The 19,913-nt window shown below is 50.6% G+C and overlaps 1 protein-coding gene across 1 annotated transcript in view; it reads left to right on the forward strand.

The window, feature by feature from the left end:
* The window catches only part of Galnt2 (polypeptide N-acetylgalactosaminyltransferase 2), a 141,473-nt gene that overhangs the window by 109,796 nt on the left and 11,764 nt on the right, over positions 1-19,913 (forward strand). The window contains exons 4-13 of the mRNA XM_004854680.3: positions 2,130-2,228; positions 2,491-2,558; positions 2,758-2,823; positions 4,400-4,521; positions 6,396-6,483; positions 9,347-9,434; positions 10,015-10,118; positions 13,452-13,578; positions 18,007-18,099; positions 18,336-18,419. Coding sequence (XP_004854737.1) covers positions 2,130-2,228; positions 2,491-2,558; positions 2,758-2,823; positions 4,400-4,521; positions 6,396-6,483; positions 9,347-9,434; positions 10,015-10,118; positions 13,452-13,578; positions 18,007-18,099; positions 18,336-18,419 — 939 coding nt within the window. The remainder of the gene's footprint in view (positions 1-2,129; positions 2,229-2,490; positions 2,559-2,757; positions 2,824-4,399; positions 4,522-6,395; positions 6,484-9,346; positions 9,435-10,014; positions 10,119-13,451; positions 13,579-18,006; positions 18,100-18,335; positions 18,420-19,913) is intronic.

Consider the following 19,913-nt stretch of genomic DNA (forward strand, 5'->3'; position numbering starts at 1 on the left):
GGATGTAGGAAGGCCCTGGCTGCCGTGCTGGCACCCCCACACTGTTGTGCTGAGCTTTCTCACTGCCTCTGGGGCAGCAAAAGGCTGTCGCAGGGAAAATGGCTCTTTAAAAGGAAATTTTATGCCTTTGTTAAAGACCATCTCCCAGCCTGCCTTTTCTTATTCACGGCATGAAATGCTTCCATTTTTACTTATTATTCCCCTACCTTGAGGGTGGGTCTCTCTTAAGTCCCAGTTGCCAAGTCTTAGCCAAACTTGATGCCTTATGAATATGTAGAGAAATTTTAATAAATGGTGCAAATGCAGCAGCCCTGCATGTTCAGGAGCCCTGCGAGAACCAGACGCTCAAGGAGAGGAGGCTTCCTGCAGAGAAGAGGAAAATGAAAGAGCAGAGCATGATTGGATCTGCTAGGTTTTCTGTGATTTGAGAGTGAAAAATGCTACCTTGTGTTTCCTTCTGAATGTTCGCATCCAGCCCGGGTCTGCATCTTAGTCTTCCCACAGAGTTAAGTGGAATCTAATTGCTGAGGAAATTGAGGCCTCTCAATGTGGGGGTCTTTATTTCATTAGCATTACAGATTGGGGTCTTGGGAGTGACATTATTTGGTAATTTGTTTACAGTTGAAGCCTTCAGATTCTCACTTCCTTAATCAAACTATCTGCTAATTCTTAAAATTGAAATAAAAACTAGCGTATCAGTCTGCTTGTCAGTAAAGCTTTGGACACAGTGAGTTTATAATTCCAGAATGTCCCCAAACAACAGTGATTGTTACGCAGTTTTTTTATGGTTAATTAAAACAAGCTGGCTTTATAATAACCAAAGATTCTGACCTAATAGCTGCATATGGTGCTGCTTTTCCTGTGCATATTGAAAAAAATCTGCCTCCTGGGGTCATTTTCACAGCCCTCAGGTGAAGTTTGCAACTGCCATCCATTCTTCCGCAAGAAGCACTCACTGTCCACTAGCTGCTTGAGCATCCCCTTCAGTCCTTAGCAACTTGAATGTTTTAGCCATGGCTGAGCTCCAACTTTTATTAAAATCTGTCTCCTTTTCTCACTGATTTCCTGTACAAGAAAGTTGCTGTCTTTAATTCTGGGAGCAGTTAATTCGTGGCTGTGGAACCCACATTAACAGCTAGAACATAAACCAAGTCTTTAGCATGTTACCCCCAGAAGGTGTTCCCTTGTCTGTCTTGGGGCAGAATACTCTATGACAACAGTGGCACAGAAGGACCTCCTGGCTTCCTTGCCAAGCCAATGTCTGTAGTGTCACCAGTTTGGTGACTCTGCTGCATTCAGCTACAGTTAGCAGATTGCCTCTGTCCCTGAAAGCTCCCACCCTGCCCATGGACCTTGTTCTCTTGGGACTCTGGGAACATTGCATTGTGCTTGTATCCTCCAATTCATAGGTTGCTGGGTAGTCTCCTTGGGTAGATTCTGCTGACCTCTGTCCTCCCTTGATGTCATTTCTACCCTGTGATACTTCGACATCTTCAGCCTGCAGCTGCGTGAGTCCTGTTTCTAAGTAGCATTCAGGGATCTTCCAGCCAGCATCTGTCCATGGAGCCTGAACTGGAGAGGTGCCTGTTGATTCCTGTTAGATGAGCTGTGCTGCCTGCTGCTCAGGGAATGGAGCTACGGACCAAGCTTACTGATCAGCTCGCCATCACTTAGTTCCTTATGTTCTGATAAGGGAGAATGGGCAGTGCATCCCCTTGCCCATGAGAACCAGGTTCTGGCCCTTAGGAAGCGCACAAGCTCATGGTGGACAGAAGGCTAATGGGAGAAGAGCAGAAGCACAGGGGCCCCAGGGGCGACTGCGAGGAGCACATGGCTAGAAATGTTTGAGCCAGTAGAGAGGGTTTCACTCTGTGACAGCATACTCTCTTGTGTGTTAGAAAGGTGTTCTCAATCTTTTCTGTCCCAAGAGCTGTCTCTGAGGGTGACTTCAGTTGTTTTGTCTCCATGTGTCATCCTAGTGCTGCACCCCACAGCTGACCCGTGGCTGCTGCAGCTGATGGGTGGTTCATTACAGCTGATCCTCGCTGGCAGCTTGGCCTGACTGTGACCTCAGAGGCTGGCCACAACCCTTCTGCTGTCTATGCTCAGGATACCTCTCTCCCTCGCAGGTGTCAGAGGAAGCAGTGGAGGGTGGACTTGCCGGCCACCAGTGTGGTAATCACATTCCACAACGAAGCCAGGTCAGCCTTGCTGAGAACAGTGGTCAGGTGAGCCCCAGGGACACCATCATTATCTGTGACATCCTTGTGGGAGCATCTCCTGGTGGGGTGCTGATGCGAGTTATGTCCCAGGCAGTCAGGCCAGTAGTGGGTGCTTCAGTAGTGGATGCTTCAGACAGGGCATCCGGACCCCTCAACACCAGGAGTGTCTACTGGCTTCTCCAGCCAAAGATGGGCCAAGATAGGATATGTCCCTGTGTAAGTGAGGCCTCTCTGGGCCCACAGCCTTTACCTTCCTATCTTTCCTCAGTGTGCTGAAGAGAAGTCCACCCCATCTCATAAAGGAGATCATCCTGGTGGATGACTACAGCAATGATCGTGAGTACCAGGAGTGTGGCCCTGCCTCCCACACAGCCCCCTAGGTGGGATGTTAGTAGAGTACATGGGGCCACAGGGAGGGCCACCTCTCCTGGGCCCCAAGGAAAAGGCCAGCCTATAGATGACCAAGAGGTACCATGCTCCAGTGTGGAGCTCCATTCAACGTGGGGTTCACCATGCCCTTCTTTTTCTTTCCTAGCTGAGGACGGGGCCCTCTTGGGGAAAATAGAGAAGGTTCGGGTCCTAAGGAATGATCGCCGAGAAGGTAAGTCTCCCTTCTTGTATAGGTGTTGAAGTGGCAGAATTTTGACTTACCTGAGTCCTGTAATACCTTAAGGAAGTGCTTTGGCTAAGAGAGGGATTAGTGGTCTAGTCTTTCTGTCTCTCCCCTCTCCCCAGAGCAGCTAGGAACCGTGTCCCAGCAGATATAGGAAGAACAATTAAAAGCTTAATTGAAATTGTGTATGCACTAGGGCAAGAGTGCAAATTACACTTTACTCACCTACTTAGAAAGTGGGCTTCTCTCTTTCACAACTGAGAAAATCTCCATTAAGTCCCTTGACTTGTTTAGAGAAACAACAAAGATTTAGCCGTAAGAAGTTTAATGACTCCAGACTCCAGGCATCTGATAAAATAACAGGCTTAAGTTTGACAGCCTGCTGAAGCTGAACCATCCAAACTGGGGGGGAGCACTTTAATTATGCACTTGTACAACTCTGTAAATGCCAACCCCAGAACTGCCATCAGTCATGTCCGAGTGGAGCTCACTTACAAGCCTGCTGTAAGGGTGTAGAAGAGCTCTCTGGGGAACGTGCTGGGCTGACAAGTGAGTCTGGAAGCTCAGATCAGCATAGTCATCATCCAGGGCAGTCTAGGGTGCAGCTCAGTGGCAGTGTACTGGTGGCTGGATGCTTAGCTCCTTTTCAGGCTGGAGAAATCTTTCAGTCCCTGAAAGCCCCAGAGCTGGAGAACCCCTGCCACTGCCACAGTCAGAGGGTGGCCACTAACCCAGGATCCAGCTGGATTCCTCCATCAACACATTCTTTCTCTGGTTCCCTGAGTGGTCCCACTGGAGTCAAGGAAGGAAAGTATCCTTAAGCAAGGATCTGACAGCACAGAGATCGAGCCCCTTGGCAGTACTGTCCACACCTGTTCCAGCCACTGAGAGCATCGGCACAGATGTTGAATGATACCTAAACTTCCCCTGAGGGAGCTCTGCTTGCTAGATGCACACCAGTCCCCCAAACCTACAACAAACCAAAAACCTTACAATGTGCTGCATTATTTTTGCCCTCTAAACAAGCTACAGAATAACTTTATGAATTTAAACTTAAACATATGCTGTCACAGACATCTAGAAAGGGAAGTAGTACAGGCTTTAAAAGAGGAGGAGGAGGGGAGGGGTAAAGAGGGAGAAGGAGGCGGGGGAAAGAAAGGAAGAAACTATGTTCCATGATGGTAGTTTATAACTGATAGAGCACTTGCTAGTCTTATCAGAGCGTGCACTTGACCTGCTTGGAAATCAGAACAGTATGTCTAGGTATTAACTCAGGTGCTTTAAATTTGGGGGTTCACTGGGCTAAGAACCTAGGTCACTGTGAGGAGGGAATGAGAAGAGCGGGTGTTGGATGAGGGGAACTTCAGCTATGTGAAGGTCTTTCTTAGGACATAGTAGTTCTGTTTGTCTTCCCAGCCACACAGTTAACTATATTCTTTAAAAATTCCTGATAGACTCTGCCTTGGTAACCACAGGGCAGCACTGACCCTGCCAGTCAGGTCTGCAGGGAGCTCAGTGCCCAGCAGGCAGCCTGTCCTTATCTGGTCTTCCCTTCACTCCACAGGCCTGATGCGCTCCCGGGTCCGGGGTGCTGATGCCGCCCAGGCCAAGGTCCTGACCTTCCTGGACAGCCACTGTGAGTGTAATGAGCACTGGCTGGAGCCACTGCTGGAGCGGGTTGCTGAGGTGAGGCTGCGTGGTGGGCATAGGAAGGACGGTGTGGGGAGGAGCAGGTCATGCTGGCTGCAGGATTCCTGGACACCAGAAAAGCTGTCAGCAGCCCTGGGATATTAGTTCAGAGTGTTTCATGGGCCTTGGGGATCCACTGCCATGGGGAACAGTCACTTGAGGGGGGAGATGCTTAGCAGAGACTTGTGGGCACTCTGCTGGCTAAGGAATCTTCTGCACCCTCCGTCTTTGCTTGTAGCTGACAGCAGCTCTGGGAGCTTGGGAGACATATATGGCTGGAGCATGCCTGACATCTGGGAGTACAATCCATGCTGGAGACACATCCAGGACCTCTCTGCTCTCAGTGAGGACTGGGCTGGCTGATCACTCGAGTCTCACGGAGAGAAGTAGGCTGTGGTCACTGCCCAGTGGCTAGGCAGGGCCATCAGGTTGACCATGGCCACACTTTGGGCACCCTTGGCCTCCTGGAACCATCATCACAAATAGTAGTGTGGCCCTGTGTTATTTTTCTGCCTTCTGCTTGTTTTATTGACTTTCTCTCCATCCTGCTATGAAAGTGTTTCCTCAGGGGCAGTAAGACAAACCCTGTGTAGGGAAGTGGAAAATTAATAAGCCCTTTTGCCCTTACCATCACAGTGAGAACTGACAGCCAGCACGTCACAAAATACTAAATAACCAAGGGCTGCCCACAATTACAAAGATCCCATTCACTGCCCTTTACTGGGTTCAAGCAACACACTAGGTGCTTGTTACCCCCACTTGAGATGGGAGATGGCTGTAGCCCTTTGATAATGTTTCCCAGACCATGCAGGTGGCAGATGGTAGGATGGGTTCCATCTGATCCCAAACTGAGTTGATTTCTTATGTACACCTGTACATGTGCACCACAGAACCCACCCTGGAATTCCCCCCTACCCAGCCCTGCAGAGATTCCCACTGCCACTGTCCTTGGAAAGCAGAGCCGTACCCAGGTGGCCACATGTCGGTGTCCACACAGCCAGTGGCCTGTGTGGAATTCAGAGCCATCTCACACCGGCCTCTGTTACTGGGAAAGTGCTGAGGTGATTGACTCTCACTAGTTCTCATCTTATCAAAAGAAATACGAAACATATATTCTTTGACCCTACCCACCCACCCAGGGCCAGACTGAGACAGGTTCATTCTGTTCTCAGTGGCTGTGCAGACTGTTTTCCCTGTAAATCTGCATGTGTGGTTAGATTGTTCCTTCTTCACTTATTCTATTGTGAGATTGTTTTTCCAAGTCTTCTGCTAATGAGGGCTGCTGATATGGCCTAGGGGAAGCACTCAGCCTGTGACTGTGTACTGAGGGCTGGCCATGGCAGCTGTGGAATACAGAGGCCTAGCAGTGAGAGGCCTCAGTGTGGAGACTCTGTGCCCCTGACACTGTCACAGAGGTGGCTCAGGAGGGGAGGATTTGGTGGAATCACCCATGGGGCCAAGCTTAGGACTAGAATCCTCTGGTTACCTCAGTTTCCCCTCTGCTATAGTAATATTGATACTCTCCACATCTTTCTCACACTCTGTATGCAGCTCTGGTTTTGTGGGCCTGCTCTTAAGCTCTGCTGCTGCCCTTCAATGATAATAATAATAACTGATCCTGATGCAGCTGGACTTAGATTCCATGAGATGACAGCAATCCTGTGGTTGAAATTTTGGAGGCAACCCAGACCTGCTGCACAGTCCTTGCCTTTAGTGGGATGAACAGATGGCAGAAGTGTCCTGGGCCCAGCTGTCCCCTCAGGTGGGAGGCTGTTGCTCTGTGCCATGATTGCCTGGCAGGGAGGCCTGGGGACACAGACTGTTGGCTGTGCTGGAATCTGACCAGCTGCTCTCCTCTCCGTCCTGCTCAGGACAGGACTCGAGTGGTGTCGCCTATCATCGACGTCATCAACATGGACAACTTTCAGTACGTGGGGGCCTCTGCTGACCTGAAGGGCGGTAGGTGTCCATAATGGTCTGCCTGCCCAGCTTGTCTCTGCGTCAGGAGTGACAGTGACAGCAGCATTTACCTCACAGCGTTTTCCCCAAGAGAGTGGCTACATTCTGCCTTTCATCTCCCTTTTTTCCCAAAGTGGCTGCCTCTTTGAGCTTCATGGCTCAGAGTAGTCCCGTTGTCCTCACTGGTCAGTGATGGTGAGACCTCCAGATGGTGCTCTAGGCCAGGGACTCTGGGGGTCCTTCCTGACAAGCAGGACAAGAAGAGCACCACAGAACTGAGGTTTTGTGCAGGAAAGGGGCCAGGGCCTGTCTGTACCTGCTCTGCTCACCCAGCACTGTCCCTGGTAGCCTGTGCCTCTCACTGATCAACCAAGTGGAGACCCAGCTCCTCACCACCCACTGGGCACCAAGTCTCATGAGTCCTACCTCGTGCACTGGCCTGGCTGATGACCCCTCTCCTGGCCACCTACTTCTACCACTGCCTGGAAGCCTTTGTCTAAGTGACCACTAGCTTCCTATGGTCCCCACAGGCTCTAGACTCTCCCTCACATCCACCCGCCCCCCATGGAGCCTTTAGTATATGTGCTGCCGAAACAAGCACCCCAGTGAAGCCTTTAGGCCAGTTTATCTGAAGCTCTCTCTGCCCTCTTACTATCCAGGACCCTAGAGGTTTTATTTGTGTGGCTGTGTATCAGCAGTCACTGTGTTAAAGCCAAGAGATTTTTAAAACATGAGATGAAGCAGGTATATCATCCTGCAGCCCGCATTTAATTCCCCTGTCACTTTTGAGGAGTGGGATTGAAGGTGCATGTAGGTCCTGTGTAGATCAGAAAGTTTTGAAGTCGTGAGGGGTCCAGACCACACCTAGGAGGAACTGTGTTCTGTGACAGAACCTAGGGGCCAGTCATGGTACGTGTGCCTGTACTTGTCCTTTATCCCTGACATGAGTTGAGTTTCCAGGTCCCAGAGCACCCTGTAAAGTGACTAAGCTCTTATGCCCTGGAACTCCACTGAGGGCCAAAAAGTTGAAAGAGTTTCCCTGAGCCACCGAAGGAGAACTGAAACATTTGCAACTTACCATCAGGCATCCCCTGGGGCGTTCCAGACACAGGCCCCTTAGATCTGAGATTGATAGTCCCTGTGTAGCTAGTCAGGACCCTCTTTCTTTATATGAAATGGAGTCTCTGTCTCACCTCCAAACATGTCAGCTGATTGGAGAAGGAGGGACAATTACAGACAGACACAAAGAGGGTCAGCTGCTAAAGAAGACAGAACTGTGAGAACCCTTCTGCCCTCTACAACTAGAGTGCTGGGTTTGCTTAGATGTGGTGGAGTCCTGGATGTTGGATGCTCCCCCCACCCCACCCTCACAGGCCCTGTTGCTATGGGTGGACTGTGTGCCCTCAGCTTCCCCATCTGAGTAGCGGTAATCATGATGGACGCCTAAGTCATGACAGGAGGAGCGTGACAGTGTCTCGTTGGTCTTTGCTAAGGTAGGTCATGACCAAGTGAGCGGCCCTCCACGAACTCAGAGGGTGGACAAGTTCTGTGACTGTTTACAAACGGAGAAATACAAAGTTTGGGAAAGATTCCTAACAAGTGATAAGAAATAGAGTGCAGAGAACTTTGAAGAGGACAGGACCTTGATCATGAGAAAGTGGTAGTATCAGAGCATGTTGCTCCCTGAGGGTCTGGAAGAGCCGCCATCCCTCCAGATCACCAGAGCAGGTATGACGATGGATAGTCCCAGTGGGTACAGCCTTCTGCTGGGCTGGAACCAGCCTGAGGTCAGGCCAAGAACATTTTATGAAGGGTGACATCCTAGTAGAATTTTTAATATATTAAAGGTTACCTCTACACCAAATTAGTAAGACCCTGAGTTCAGATGAGAAATCTAAGCTTGGCCATTGCAGGAGTCCTGCTGACAGAAAGCTTGAGGGCAGAGACCTTCAGAGGCCCAGAGTGGACACTGGATCTGGCAGTCAAACCTGTGGGGTTATCGTTGCAGTGCCATGGTGTGTGTTTGCCAAGTGCGGCCCTTGAGTGTCCAGAGAGCTTTGAGGGTGGTACACTGGTCTCCTGGGTGTAAGGGTGAGCCTAGTCGCTGGGGCTCTGCAAGTGCCTAAGGCTGAGTACAAGGCCCAGGGGCGGAACCCTGGTAGTCTGTGGACTCTACAAATGAAATGGAACAGAGGCCACATTTACCAGAAATTGCTCATTAATTTTCATCTAAAAGTCTTCGTAGTCCCATCATTCCTACTCTGATATAATTTCATTTGCAATCAGGAGATGCCATGACTAGGTTTGCAGGCCCAGGGGCCTGACTGACTGCCTCCCCTCCCTGATGTTCCTGTCCCATGGGCAGCATTGGAGACACAGGGCTGTGGTCAGTCTCATTGGTTGCTCCTTTTTCACCTCTTAGAGCCCTTGGATATGCAGTCGTGTCCGACCCAGACCCCTGATCCCTTTACATTTCATGCTTCTTCTTGTGCTTTTATTTTCTTTCTTTTTGTGGGGGGGGGGGCAGGTGCAGGCTAGACCCAGGCCCTCACACATACTAGGCAAGTGGTCCACCATGGAGCTGCATCCCAGTCCCTCTTGAATTTTAACTTTAGAAAAGCCAGCCTCCATTTTCTTTTTGGGAGTGTCAGGAAGATGTCAGTATGCGCCTTCCTCTCTCATCTCCTTCCCAGCTCCACTCCCCAGTCACTCTCTTCCGACCATCTTATTTTGTGTCTTCATTTTTGTTTGATTTTCTGTGAGCCCCCTTCTAAACACCAAATATTTGTAAGGTGTGAGAGACAGGGAGCCAAAAACGGAGGGTCAGTCCTTCCATCAGTGCCTGGATCTTTTCTTGTGACAGGGTTTGACTGGAACCTCGTGTTCAAATGGGATTACATGACACCAGAGCAGAGGAGGTCACGGCAAGGGAACCCGGTAGCCCCCATCAAGTAAGTACCAGCTGCAGGTAAGCATGGGCCTTTGGGCCTGAAGAGCTGAGGGGTGCACCCACTCTTCCATGCTCTTCCTCACCAAGCTCCAAGCTGGAGCTGCCACCAGATGGTCAAACCCTTGAGTCTCCTCAGGAAGCCTAGCAGATTCTGAGGCAGACCTGCCAGTGTGTTCTCTCACATTCACGAGTGTTGTGCTCTGCAGCAGAGCAGAGCTTCCAGCCATCTCAGGAACCTGGGCCAGGGGGAGGGGCTACAGCCTAAAGCGTTTGTTTATTTTTGGCAATCATTCTAACTACCCTGTAAGGAAAGTGAGGCACTAAAGGCCAAGTACCTTGCCAAGAACAGCTTCTCAGTGAGGGGTCCCAGCCGCACGATTAGTCCCTTGTGTGGTAGGTCTAGACACCCCAGGCACTTGGGAGTTATCCGGGCCAGGACTGGGGAAGCTTTGGAGGCAACAGGGTGAGCTGGGGACATTCAGGATGTTCTCTTCTCTCTTCCACTAACCCAGGCTTGTCCATGGCAGAAGAGAGCTGTCCATGTGACCCTGACCTCTGCCTCCTCCTCTTTGCCTCCCCAGAACCCCCATGATTGCTGGTGGGCTGTTCGTGATGGACAAGCTCTACTTTGAAGAGCTGGGGAAGTACGACATGATGATGGATGTGTGGGGAGGAGAGAACCTGGGTATGTACAGCCTTGCACCTCTGTCCTAACTATCTTCGTTGTGGTGATGTTTGTGGAAGGCATGTGTCAGTTTGTTGGGAAGCATTTGAGAAGCTGTGACATAGCCAGGCTTGATGGTGCATGCCTATATCCCAGCACTCTGGGAGGCTGAGGCAGGAGAATTGCAAGTTGGATCCCAGCTTGGGCAGTTTAGCAACTTTAGTGAGACCGTCAAAATTAAAAAAATTAAAAAGCATTGGGTATGTAGCTTTAGTACAAAGGCCTTGGCTTCGATCCCAAATACCCCCCAAACAGTGGTGCCGCCATTTGGGGCAGAAGCAGCCCCTGTACCAATGTGCCCAGTACCCTCTCTCTTTTAAAAGTGACTTCGGTTGCCATTGCATCAAAATTGGAGGCCAGAGCCCAAGCAGCCCTCCAGCGTAGACATGCATTCTGTCCTGTCGCTAGGGCTGTGGCTTCAGATCACATGCTTCCAAAATTGTGGACCAGCTCGGCATAAGGGCTCCCACTAGCTGTGTGGAGTGGAGATGAGGCCTACAGCTCATGCTGTTGGTCTGATGGTTATCCGGGGACTTCCCCCACCCCCCAGGCTGGCCTGAGCCTTCCATCTCTTCTCGATGACTTCTGTGAATGGTTTTGTCTGGCTTCATTTTCTTTAAATAACCCGTGAAAGTCATCTTCACCCAGGTTTAGGGGCAGTAAGATTTTACGGGCTGTGCTCTGTATTTGTAGGCACCTCATGGTTTCTGCATGAAAGATAAAGTGACTCTCAGGTGCTAATGTTGTTTGTGGTCCTGTCCATGTCCCGTCTGGTGTCCTTCCCCTTTTTCTGCACTTGAAACCTGTACTTTCCAGGGCTCGGAGCTCAAAACCATCTCTCCTTGGCCACTAAATGTTAAGATTCTTTTGTCCTTGGGTGGATGTGCCAGGGAAGGAAAGGGTAGGAAATTACTGTGGTTTGTTGCTTTTACTTATAACAGAGACTTTGGAAGTTTCTGTTAGTTTGAAAGACTAGCCTGGCCTGTCACTTCTCCATCGTGTTTGATGTTGCAGTCTGTGAGGACATCTCTCTGGATCCCTCTGCCCTGGTTTGATGTTGAAAGCTGCTTTTGCTCAGTGTGCACAGCAGGGAGGGGGCATGAATCCATCTCCTGCAGGGAGCGGTTCTAAAGACTCACTGACCTCAGGTAGGGCTTAGACCAGAGCATGTGGGCACAAGAGGCTTTGGAGAGGCTTCAGGATGGTTAACTTTCCAAAGGGAACCCAAGTCCCTGAGACTCAGCAGCCACTTCCCAGGGTCCCTTGTGACTGGAGACGTGAATGTTGTCAGGAGAGCCTGGGTCATGGATGGGGTGTCAGGTGGCAACTACGTCTCAAGTATGGAGGATCAATTCATGCGCCCAGAGCCCAGAGGTGGGCAGAGCTTGTTTGAACGAGCTGGATGGCTGTGTTTTGGTTTGTGCATTTATGTGCTAGCTAAGGGCCTGCAGCGGTATGGGAATCTTCCCTTCCCTGACTGCTCCTTCCAGGGCTCTTGGCACAGGCTGAGTAGCACAGGGTTCAGGTAGAAAGTCTGGGATGTGAGCCTTGCTTTCTCCAGCTTCTGCTGCTTCCTCTGTGTGCTGAGACTGTTCACCTATGGCTCTTTGGGTTTGTGCTGGAGAGGCAGATGTGGGAAGCCTGACAAAGATCCAAACCACTCCCTGATGCTGCCAGCTGGAATGTGGAGAGCATCCTGCTTCCCTGACCAATATTGTACATCCTTATGTCATTAAAGAATAGGCAAAGAGGACAAACATCCTGGTCTTCCACCCTGAGACGGTGGTGAGGCTTGTTGGGGACAGTGTGTCCCAGTGAACAGTCTCCTTACAGTAGTGTAAGGAGAGGTATTCTGGCTTCCAATGCCGCCAGCTCTGCATATGTCCCCAGAGGCGAGGTCTACATAGGTCTCAAGCCGTGAGCAGGGCCAGGAGTAACACGGAGTAGTGTCCTTGAGGGTAGAACTTGAGTGAGGTCAGAGTTGAAGGTCACCACAGTGTGCTGAGTCTAGACACTCTCTCCAGCCTCCCAGTGGCCCCTGCTGGCTGAGTTCTCCCCACACAGGGGCCCGAGTTTGCAGCTGGCAACAGGGAAACATACTGAAATTGTAATTCCTGAAATGCAGAGAACATTTTACTCAGCATTTAGTTGAACACTGTAAATAAAGTGCAAAACCTTTCACTGCATTTGGTTGGATGGTATCGACTTCTCATTCTGAATCCCTGCAAGGGGCCCACCCAGGGCACCCTTCCTTGGGAGTGAGGTTGTCCCTGTGTCCTTGGCTTCCCATCCACGGTAGGAATGAGGTCTGTTCTGAGTGGTGTTTCAGCCCCTGCCATGGGTGCATGTCCAGAGCATTTTGCTGGCCACTCACCTGTGGTCATGGAGGTCCCACCTCATTCTGATCCATTTGTGCTGGCAGGGTTGCTGCCTCTGTAGATTCTCACCCCTGCGTGTTCTGAGGGGTCTCAGCCGATATAGAAGGACATGCCTTTTGCACGGCCTCTGGCAACTTTCAGAAATAGTGCTTGGCCTCTCAGAACAGTATGTCTTGATTTCTGTGTTTGGCCTCAGTTTCTTTTATTCAGAATAGGTGGTGGTTAGAACAGGCACCTGACTGAAGGTCCTTTGTCCAGAAGGGACAGTGTGTGCTTGGGTCAGCACAGGTGGTGCCTGGTCTGCATGCGAGTTACCCCATAGGGAAGTCTGTGTTGATGCAGGTGAAAGTGGCTTCCTTAGAGGATCCTGCCAGGGCCAGAAGGTTGCTGCCTAATGAGAATCTATGTCACCGTAGTCTATAAGGTACCTGTAGATGTTACCAGTGGCCCATGGATGCAATTTAAGGGATAGGGTCATTTTCCCCAAATGGAGAAGCTCAGACATATCCTAGTACTCAGTCAGTTTGAAGTGAGTTTAGAGGAAGGTGACACCTGTGGCTGCCTGCTACGTCCAACATTAAAGCTTAACATTCACATATCCTCACTGTTGCCTTCCTGGCAGTGTCTGTGCTGAGGGGGGCACAAGCCAGCCACAGATGTCCCTGGGATGCACATAGTCCAGTAGTCAGAGTGCACTGAATCCAGATCCAAAGAGTGTTTCCCTGCTGCACACTGGTCATGCTGTGGTATCTCACCACACAGGTGTGTGGAGCTCTACAGAGAGCCCTGAGCCACATTCTGGAGGGAGCAGCTCTGTGGGGCTCCTATAGCAGTTGGGGAGGGGCACCTGCATCATGGGGACTGATGTGGGAACACCCACCAGCCCCACCAGACACCAAGTCTCGTCCCCATTTAGAGATCTCCTTCCGAGTGTGGCAGTGTGGTGGCAGCCTGGAGATCATCCCATGTAGCCGTGTGGGACATGTATTCCGGAAGCAGCACCCCTACACCTTCCCAGGTGGCAGCGGCACTGTCTTTGCCCGGTGAGTACTGAGTGGCTGACAGGGCCACAGCCCCACCAACTGCTCTGGTAACAGGTGTCACGCTGAGCTGCGCGGGGACAAGCATCCTCTGACAGGTGTGGTATTGTCAGCAGTGAGGAGCAGCAGATGGCTGGCACACACAGTAGGTGAAATGCAGGGAAAAGAAGCTGCCTTTGCGTGCTCCATGGTGTCTTGCAAAAACAGTGCCAATGGGGGTACAGATGGGGCTGTTGCTGACCAGGGCAGCTAGGATTAGAGGGATGGCCTGGGGTAGGGGTGGCAGCCCAAAGGCAGCACCAGAGCATCTGGGGATGGACTAATCTCTCTTCAGAGTGCAGTGATAGTTGTGAAAACCTAAATATGTATGAATGTGGCCCCTAAAAGGTGATATGGACAAATATTTTGAAGAATAAAACTTACTATGCATTACCATTCAAGGTACAGTTAACCATATTGTCTGTTGTGTGCTTCTGTAACAGAATACCACAGACTAAGTACCTCACGGTAAACAACTTACCAGCGGATTCTCATCATGTGGTAAAAGGACTAAAAGAGGGTGAAGGCACACTTAAAGGGCTGCTGTTCCACCTGCAAAGGGGACCCCAGCCCTGGTAGCCTGATCACATCTTATACTGTCACAGTGACAAATTTCAGTATGCGTTTAGGAGGGGCATTCAAACCACAGGGCATATTATAGTCAAAAGAACATCACAGTATGTAGATGTGATTCATAGTTGATGAAAGATATATTTTAGAAAACCCAATGATGCCAGATGAAGGGCTTTTAAAAAAAATAGCAAATCACCATTTTGTCAGACCACGTTTTCCTGAGAATTCTCTCAAATACTAAAGATAAAAGTGTGTGAGTTGCACTTCAGGGTCCCCTTTTGATGTGCTTTTTCATGAGAGTAGTCAGCAGAATACACAACTAAATAAGATCATTTCAAATACTGTCCTAATCAGTGCAGACAAGAAGATAAAATGTGGCTGAGCATGACTAGGACAGGCAGAAGGGGGGGCTGCAGGTGGAGAGCACATGGAGGTGAGAGGGGAGAGGGTACCCTTGGAACCTGGGGAACTGGCCCCCTGCACAAGGACAGGCTGCTGAGAAGGGATGTGTAGGCACATGTGAGAGCTGGAAGGACAAAGGGCAGCCAGCACCTAGAGGAGAAGAGGATGGTGCACAGAGGCAGCAAGGCTCGACAAGCCAGGCCATGCACCCTGCAGGTCACCACGACCTGTGTCCCTCCTAGATGCCGGGGGAAGCCACTGGGCTTGTAAGCAGGAACCTGACTTCTGTCTTAGCTTTGGAAAGTTGCTTCTGGCCAAGGGGCAGAGGGTGGCAGAAAGGTGATGTCATGTGATGGTGCTGATGTCCCCACCCAGTCACTCTTTGGGTACCTGAGCAGGTATGCACCCAGGAGATAGGTCCCACCCTGCTCCCTCTGAGGCAGGCAGGCATTCCAGCAGTTGAGGTGACGCCGTGCATATCCCACTGCTGTGATGACGGCACCCACTGAAGAGGGAAGCATGGGATCACTAACGGACACATGCTAAGCAGAGGTTGAAGTTTTAACATGCAGTCTGTTTCTGGGGGAACTTTAATAGAAGCCAACATGATAGACTATGCCTGTGACCACTTACCTTGCTCAAAACGTGTCTTTTCGTGAGTGTTGTCTCTGCTTCACCTTTGCTCTATTAAAAATGAAAACACAGTCTTATACAGTGCGCTTTACAAAATCAAACATTAATATGTACCTTTTCCCCTGGAGCAACATGAAATTCTTCCCAGAAACCTCTAGTGTAGACATATCAGATACCCCAAATCAAAGCCACTGATACTGACCAGCCAACATTGGGGTTTTGGAAAACAGTATGTGGAAATTCTCAAGCTGTCACTTTGTACACTTTTTTTAAAAGTTACTCTTGGGCTGGGCATGGTGGCACACACCTGTAATCCCAGCTTCTTGGGAGGCTGAGCCAGGAGGATTTATGAGTTCAAAGCCAGCCTGGGCCACTTAGTGGGATCTGGTCTCAGAATTTTAAAAAAGGCTGGGGATGTAGCTCAGTGGTAGAACATCCCTAGGATTAATCCCTAGTAAGGGGTAGGTAGGAGAGCACTCTGTTCAGAAGACAAGCTTTTGAATTATATGTCACCACCTGGGCCGATTTCAGCAAGGCTGCCATCCCTCTTGGCAGACAAATCTGAGAGAGGAAGTGGTGGAGTTTTATGTGGCTAAGGTCCCTTCCAGCTCCTCTTAATTTCCTGGCATTGGATGCATGAGTATATCACTCTGTAAATGCTTGCCAATCAAGGAGGGTGTGGACAAAAGGGGCCTTTCTCTCTGGACACTCCTGGATCCCTGAGGTGTGGTAGGTACCAGTGAGTATCCGAATGGATGGATGAGTTGGATGAAAGGAAGTAAGGAACCACTAGAGTCACCCTGTTTTAGTTACTTTGTCATTGAGACAAAATACTTGACACCCACAGCTTAAAGGAGGAAAAGTTTATTTTGGCTTACATTTTCAGAAATTTCAGTCCTTGCATAATCGGCAGTATGACAGAAGGGCCATCATGGAGGCGACTGCTCACAGAGAACAGGGAGGAGCTATAGAGGGGAACCAAACATTTCTGGTCATGCTCCTTGTGACCTGCCACTTCCGACCAGTGGCCCCTCACCTTCCAGCAATACACTCAGCTACTGCAGTCATCAGGAGATGAATCCACAGATGAGTACAGTGCCCCTGTGATTAGTCATCTTCCAGAAGCCCTACTCTGAGCACATGAGGCTTTGAGGGGACACTCTTGATCTAAATCATAACACGCCTTGAGACACATTTGAGGGTCCCCATATATCCCTTTCTATAAGCAGATATAAGGACTTATGGGATTTAAACACTGTGATTGGAGTTTATAAATCCTTTAAGCTATTAGAGCTGAAAGGAGCCAGGACACCCTTGAATAAGACCCTCCTATGTACTGGCGGGGGTTCGGTGTCAGGGCTGGAGTCATGGCCTGGTTACATGCCACCTGGGCAGAGTTGGGGCTGAGTTGAGGCAGAAATCATCTAGCAAGGCCACAAGTCCCACTGTGAGTAGTTGGCAGCTGTCTGAGGAATGGCACTCGAGGCACAGTGTTCCCCAGCACTGAGTACTCATTGTTCTGTGAGAGAGAGTAAAAACCCATCCATCTTATTACCGAACAGGACTGAACCCTGCTCTCATACATTGCTGGGTCAGGCTCTCCTGCTCTCCTCTCCCTGCACACATCCACCGTGAGCTATGGCGATCAATCTCGTCTTCACCACCAAGTCCACGTGACATTGAGCCGACACCTTGTCCCATGCATCCTGGATTTCCAGTGTTCACAGGAGTTCTCGTTCATCTCATCATGTTGCTGAGTTTGGTTCTACAGTTTCTAGGGGGGGGTTTTTGTCATTATAAACAGTGCTGAAGTTAGCATATTTTCATGTATGTATTTTCATTCCTGGTTATTTCTTATAGGTAAATTTCCAAAAGTAGAACCCTTATTCAAGGTGGGCAGCCCTGGTATTGCCTTATATGCCTCTTAATAGTGCGCCTGTGGTGCCATGTCCCCTTCATTCAGAGCAGATGGACAGGTACATCACCCTGGGTGAAAGACAAGGGCCCCACCTGGAAATTCTTCTTGTAATCATAGCTCGGGAATTTGAAGGACTTACTATGAAATTTTCCTGGTAGAGAAAAGGAATTATTTTAAAGGTAGCTTTGCCTCTCACCTGTATTTGTAGTGGAAGAACAGGATGCAAATCACCGGTGCCCAGTGAGGACTGCTGTGTCCCTGGCTGGAGTCACGGCCTGGTGAGCCACTTCCCTTGGCTCAGGTCTGCGGGGAAAGAAGAGATTCTTGAGTCACTGAGGCGCAAATCACAGGGCTGTGGACACAGCAACCTCCTTGCTGTGATCTCTGGCCCTGCACTCTTTTTTTTTTCTTTTGGTACCGGGGATCGAAATTGGGACCTTGTGCTTGCAAGGCAGGTGCCGGAACCCCTGAGCTAAATCTCCAGCTGGCCCTACACTCTTGAGCATACAGCACATTACTTCATAGTGGCTGTTATCCCTCTCAAGGTCTGGCCCAGGCCCTTTGTAGCTCCCCCTGTACTGTCATTCCGCCTCACCTTTTGCTCTCTGATGATCTTGTGGTGGACACCAGAGCAGCTCTGTGGGCCCCAGACCCACGGGCCCACAGAAATTTCAGTCCTTGCATAATCGGCAGTATGATAGAAGGGCCTGCATGGAGGAAAGACTGCTCGCAGAGAACAGGGAGGAGCTATAGAGGGAAACCAAACAACCTGCCACCCCTGGCTGCACTGCAGCAGACAAACACAATTAGAGGGGTGCTTCAGAAGGGGAGAATCACACCTTAGGAGGGTTTTGCTCTGTTTCTAGCAACACCCGCCGGGCAGCAGAGGTCTGGATGGATGAATATAAGAACTTCTATTATGCAGCAGTGCCTTCCGCTAGAAATGTTCCATATGGGAAGTAAGTGTGTTCAGCTTTCTCCTCAAGCTTCCTGGAGAGCAGAGTGGGGGGAGAGGGTGGGGATGGTCACCCAGTTGACAACAGGACCTTCTGCTTAGGGCCGGGTGTGGGTGGCAGGGTTGCAATCAACAAGGCCTGCATAGACTGAGCTACTCCCCCTGCCAACCCACTGCCGTGGCAGATGTTCATGGTTGACGCAGGCTTGTGTCCTTGCTTGATATGTTTCCTCTCCTCAGCATTCAGAGCAGACTGGAGCTCAGGAAGCGGCTTGGCTGCCAGCCCTTCCAGTGGTACCTGGAGAATGTCTACCCGGAGTTGAGGTGAGTCCCAGGACCTGCAGCTTTGCCTGAAGGCCTCAGAGGCCTTGATGGTAGTCAGACATAAGGCCAGAGCCAGGGCTATGAGGGAGAGTGGGGTCCCTTACCCCACTTCTGTCTCCAGGACTCCTAGGGGCAAGTCTTGCTTGTGGCCTCCCTTGTTCCCATGAGGTGACACCCCAACTCTGCACAGACCTGAGAGCCATCATGACACAGCACCTTGTTTTGGCTTGTTCCCCTCTGGTAGAAGAGCCCAGGTGTCTGTGAGTGGTCCCTGATATCCCCTGCAGGGTTGCATCTGCTCACCTGTGACTGTAAAGAGACAGAGGGCCATGCTGGCTGGGAGAGGTGGGGAGGAAGGAAATGTTATTGTTCCTCCCTCGGGCTGCCCCTGGCCTGCCTTCCTCCTGCAGACCACGTTTGCCTCATGAAATGCTGGGGCTCTGCCTCCCCCTGAGGGTTCATGGTGCAGAAGCCTCTTCTGAGCCTCGTTTGTCCACCTAGCTTCCTGTCCAAGCTGTTACAAGCTGTGTCCTTAGGGGCACTGACAATGCTGCAGGAGACCAGGGCCCCTCTCAACTTCATCTTACCAAAGGGCTGTCAGACGAGTGTTGCCTCGGTAGGCCATATTCATCCAAATTCCCAGAGCATTTTACAGCAGCCTGCACACCTCTGCACAGGGACTGGGAACATGAGTACAGCCACCGTTATCTTTCTGCTGACGGTTGCCTTAGAGCCTTGTCATGGGGACTTGTGCGTAAGTCAATGATGAGGTCACTGTGTCTGCTGTCCCTGGCATGGCTCTTCAGAGCTGTTTCCTCAGCTTTTAAGGTGGTAGAAGAGACAGCAGGCAGTCTGATGTCCTCCACCGAGGACAACTTGCCCAGGGTTAGGCACAGTGGTGGTCAGCAGGGCAGACCCCTGTTACCATCTGCCTCCCCATGGAGGGGCCTTGGCCAGTGATATCAGTCCCACAATTCCAGAAGCCACTTGTTCTTCCTGTCACACTCGCCTGTGACTTGGTGGGTGACGATGCCAGACAGAATGATAATGTAGTTTTTCACTGAGGTCACCCACAATTTGGGGTGGCACTGGCCCTGCTAGCAGGCGAGGGAGGCACCAGCTCTTGTGACTATGACAGTTGCCACCATTTGCCAAGCACTTCCTGTGGGCAGGCGTACGGTGAGGGCCTTCCCTGAGCTGTTTATGTAACAGCCTGTTCGGTTGGTTTCAGACAGGAGAGCACATTGAGGTTTAGAGTGATCCTCACCTGAGCAGCCGCACAGCCATTGAGTGCAGATGGGGCTGAAATCCGCTGTCCTTCCAGAGAACGTGGCTCTGTCTGCCTTGGGCCACCTGCAGGTCCACTTGCACTAGGTGGAGGGCCAGGGGGATACCATGTTGACTGGTTTTCTAAGTGACTGGCCAGCACTGCTGTCAGCTGTTCCTTCCCAGAGAGCCTTCCTTGACGTAGAAATCACAAGAGAACTCCCACTC

The sequence above is a fragment of the Heterocephalus glaber genome, unplaced genomic scaffold (assembly GCF_053883595.1).
Source record: "Heterocephalus glaber isolate CG9 unplaced genomic scaffold, H.glaber_assembly_v1.0 deba00001472, whole genome shotgun sequence".
NCBI classification, from domain to species: Eukaryota; Metazoa; Chordata; class Mammalia; order Rodentia; family Bathyergidae; genus Heterocephalus; species Heterocephalus glaber.